We start from the raw sequence: 4,107 nt of genomic DNA, 5'->3' as shown, positions 1-4,107 counted from the left end.
ACACACCCTTTTCAATCCAAAACTTGTAACCCTTGTAATTTGCCTCGGTGTCTGGTGTGTTGTATCTGCCTGGAGGTACTCCGCCCGTGCTTTCCATAAACGCCTTGCTTTCGAGTTGTTGGTTTTTTCGTTACCACGGAACAAATGCGGGAACTGACGGACACCTTTTGAAGCTATGTGTTTACAGCCGACCCGTGACACTTCCTCTGACATGCATTTTACAATCCGGATTCGGTCGGATCGCGAAAGTACTCGCTGAACGGCTCTGGTACGGGAGGGAAATGGAGGCGTTGGGGTTGCTGGTTGTGGGGAGGCAAGAAAGGGTTGTGAGACTGTGGACGGAGGCGCAATGGAAGCATGACTGCTCTCATGCGATTCGATCCCCGTTTCAGCGTTTTGTGCCTCTCGCTTTGCCTGGACACGAGCAGCATGTTTGAAAGCAGCGACAATTGGAGACGCTGATACTGCCATCGAGTGGTGGGATTTGTGTATGGGCGATCTGTTTAAGGGGATGCATAGACGAATGCGTGCTATATACTGCAAAATTAGAGAAGTTGCCTTCTGGTTTTTACAATCTTGGCGCCCTTCTAGGCCAAGTATTCGCTGGAAATGGTAAAAGTGAACCGCTATTTGCGCATCTGCGTAGATGCAAGCGCGCAGAACAGCAAGGGAGCTGCATTCCGAGTCCCCACTATTTCATGTGCTGTTTGCAATTAGTGTAGTCTGCAGGAATTCTCCCATCTCCGGTAGGGGTTGAACACAATTTACTGCAGTCTGCACTAATTTGCGTTCCGCACTATATTTGCACCCGCACTATTTGCAGTATTCGGGTGTAGACATGGGTGCCACAAGTGACAATGATATAGCTGTAATGCGCGGCGACAACAATGCTTACCTGAGCCTGAGCTATGTGTTGGCAGTGTTTGAGAGCTGCGCGCGTAGGGGGAGGGAAAAACAACAAAGAAGAGAAATTTTATTATGTTCTACGTTCTGCTCCCCACCCGATTATTTTCTTGTGGTGATGTCCTCCCTCTTATACACAAGAAAAGACGGCCTCCACTTGACGGAATAAATGCCTCTTGTCGGGAGATTTCTACTTTGTACACGTGGTACACATGCAGACCAATTATTAAACTACAGATTTGGGTGATGTCTCAGGGTATGTCCTGAGGTATGTCTTGGGGTTTGGCCTGGATATCCCTCCCGACACTATGTACCTGGATTCTTGGGAGGTGCGCGAGGCACCTCCGAGGCTATAGACAGCCTGGCCCAGGGGCGAGAGGCCCCAGCAAAGAAGGATACTTAGGGTGTGTCCTAACATGCCCCGTTTTGCTGCGGTTTGCTTTGCCTTGCCCAAAGAAGTGACTTGGCGTGCTATGAGTGGCTCCTACGTTTTAATTTATGTGTTTAAGAAAAGCAACGGCCTAAGAAGCATACGGTATTTGTTAAAAATTTAAAAGTATTCCTGGCAAAACCGGGCACGGCAAAGCAAAAACCAGCCTGTTAAGACACGCCCTTAGTTCAGTAATGAGATTGAAACATTAAACGGAAGAGGGCAAGAGAGGACCATATTTTGTTAACAAGTGCTACACTCTACCAAGAACTACAGCAACACGACTCATTAACTACATCATGGACGCCGGTGACGCTTACGTCTGGAAACGGTTGGGAGCAATCCAGCACTTGGATTTTCGCTTCAAAGGTCGTGATGTTTCGCTGGAACGCGCCCTTGCTTCCATCCTGCAGTCATGCCACTTTGACGTAAGTCCGACATTAGAAATGCGTGACGAAGCTGGGAGATGGAATGATCTAATCTTTCAAGCGATAAAGGCCACAGAAGAGAAGAGTCGGCCTGTTGGCACATCTCTCAAATATATCAAAGACTGTTTGGAAGAGATATCGCATAGATTGCGACAATCGATTCAAGGGGTAGTTATAAGTTCTGACTTCCTTTCTTGTGAGCAAATAAGTGATTGGTGTGCTCCAATTCCATTGCAAATGTCACTACTGGTATCTGCGGTGCAAGTTATACCAGTGGTATCCTGGTTGGCAGGTCGCAACGCAGCAACGAAAATATCTGAAATGGCTACCGAATTTGGCGACTTGGCGTATGATGTTAGGGCTCTGATCGTATTACGAGCAATAGGCGTCGATTTCTCAGAAAAGGCGGGCGTGGGATGTGCAGCACTGTTTTTGCAGTGCGTTCTTCCTATGGTTCCGACGAAGCCAGGTTCGGGGCCAGGTATAAAGGTAATCATCGACCAACCGATTCAGATATTACCGGGAGACGTTGGCTGGTTAGATCTTGCAGCGCGCTGCATGGCCTCTCGGCCCTCGAACAAGATGGCCCGGTACCGGCTAGATAGCAGAATTCCCTTTCTTGTACATTTCTCACATTCGAAATCCGAGGAGCACAAAGACTCAGAACTGGTGAACACTTCGTTCATTTTAGTGGGTTGGGTACGTGGGGATTGGGTAGCAGCAGGGTTGCCATCAAGCGGCCCGTTCAGATACAGAACGACAGATGAGTGTCACCAGGATATGGTATCCAAGTGCACGAAACTCCTGGAGTGTGCCAATTTTGCAAACCCGCCATCTGAGCAGTTGATCCAATTATATGAGGAGCATGGACCCTGTCAGCTGGCGATCGTACTGCGATTCATGTTCATCAGGGGCCTTCCACTTGCGCCGAATTCACGCCGAGGGTTTCCGCGCGGAGTGGACGACTTTCGCCCCTTCTTCCACATGAAGTACTACGATATGGTAGGTGCCTTGAAATCTTTCCCGCATAAAGCATGTCAGACGTCATATATGGCAGGTTTCTGCTCGTGTGAAAGGGAGGGCCCGTATTCGAGGTCTTTCATGCCTGTAGAGAAGTTGGAGTTGTATTCGAACAGGAAAGAGAGACTAAGAGCTGCAGCAAATCACATATTCAAATGGAAACGGTTGGAGCGCAGGGCGACCGTTGGGTATAAGGGGGTGTATTACGTCGGAAAGCATATATACCAGGTCCATGCGTCAGTGTCGGAAAGTCGAGAGAGGACATTGCAAGTGGCGCTCATGGAATACGTTAGTGCGGGGGGAACGAGGAGTGTCAGTGAGTCGATCGACCTAGGGGCTGTGAAGGTGACGTCCACGAACCAGATACTGGACGACATGCAAGGACAACCAGTATACTACGGCGACAGTTGGAAAACATGCGTGGAGAGCGGTAATGAAATACTCTGGCGGCTGATTTACAGGATCGCCGGGGGATACACCGCGGTGAAACCCGACTGGTCGAGCTGCTGGGCAACTGCACTTGATGAGCAAGGGGTGGGGGTGGACTTTGTTCCGACTCTATTTCTACTCATGTCTGCGGGCAGAATGGGAACAGTATGGAGCAAGCTGCCGTACCCCAACGGAGCTCTGGCGACGGTGGCACGCGTTGATGAGTTTGCACATATCAAATTCCCGGTTAAGAAAGAGACATTGGGGGGTGAGGAAGAGAAATTCACGGGTAAGGAAGGGATAGTCACTAGTACGGAAGGGACGGTATGGGCATTGTACGATTTGCCAGTCGGCGGTACTGGTGTGCCAATGGATAGGTGCGGGACATAAGGCAATACGGGTGGTGGATTGTTGGTGGAATGAGCAACGGTTGGGGCAGCAAAGGTTGAGGGCGTGGTGGTGGGTGGTGCGAGGGTTGAAAGTCGCAACTTTGTCCTCTACTCTGTGGTGGCGTACAGAACAGTACGTACAGCACGGAGTTGAGGACTCGAGAGTTATGAAAAGTGTAGTGTAGGCTGACCGAGATGTTGTTGACGGTCCGGTCGGGCACGGTCGATGGCACACCACGACATGTAAAGTATGGTAGAGGCAGGTGGGGGTGTTTTTGTGTCTGCAACGAATAAAATGTACCAAGGGCCAAGGTTAGTGTACTGTACGGTAGTACCCTCGAGGGTACAATAGATGGATGGGTTGATTGAGGTCGCGAGTTGAAGTACGTAAGTGTCACGACAGTACATGTAGATGGGGTTTTGCCAGGTGAGGGCGCTGAGCGTTTCTGGTACAGTATGGGGTGTTTTTGTGACTAGCGTGTACTGTGGAGATAGGGTGCGAGGTGTG

The 4,107-nt window shown here is 49.9% G+C and overlaps 1 protein-coding gene; it reads left to right on the top strand.

Annotated features, from left to right (window-relative positions):
* The first annotated feature begins 1,632 nt into the window (after positions 1-1,632).
* CHC_T00003255001 (hypothetical protein) lies at positions 1,633-3,908 on the top strand. XM_005714365.1 is given in 2 exon segments: positions 1,633-3,600; positions 3,601-3,908. The coding sequence occupies 1 exon segment, from the start codon at positions 1,633-1,635 to the stop codon at positions 3,598-3,600; it is 1,968 nt and encodes a 655-aa protein (XP_005714422.1). The 3' UTR covers positions 3,601-3,908.
* Positions 3,909-4,107: the final 199 nt, after the last annotated feature.

This window comes from Chondrus crispus, genomic scaffold (genome assembly GCF_000350225.1).
Source record: "Chondrus crispus Stackhouse genomic scaffold, scaffold_183, whole genome shotgun sequence".
Taxonomy (NCBI): Eukaryota; Rhodophyta; class Florideophyceae; order Gigartinales; family Gigartinaceae; genus Chondrus; species Chondrus crispus.
The sequence above is the reverse complement of the archived record's forward strand: the minus strand, read 5'-3'. Positions and strand labels throughout refer to the sequence as shown.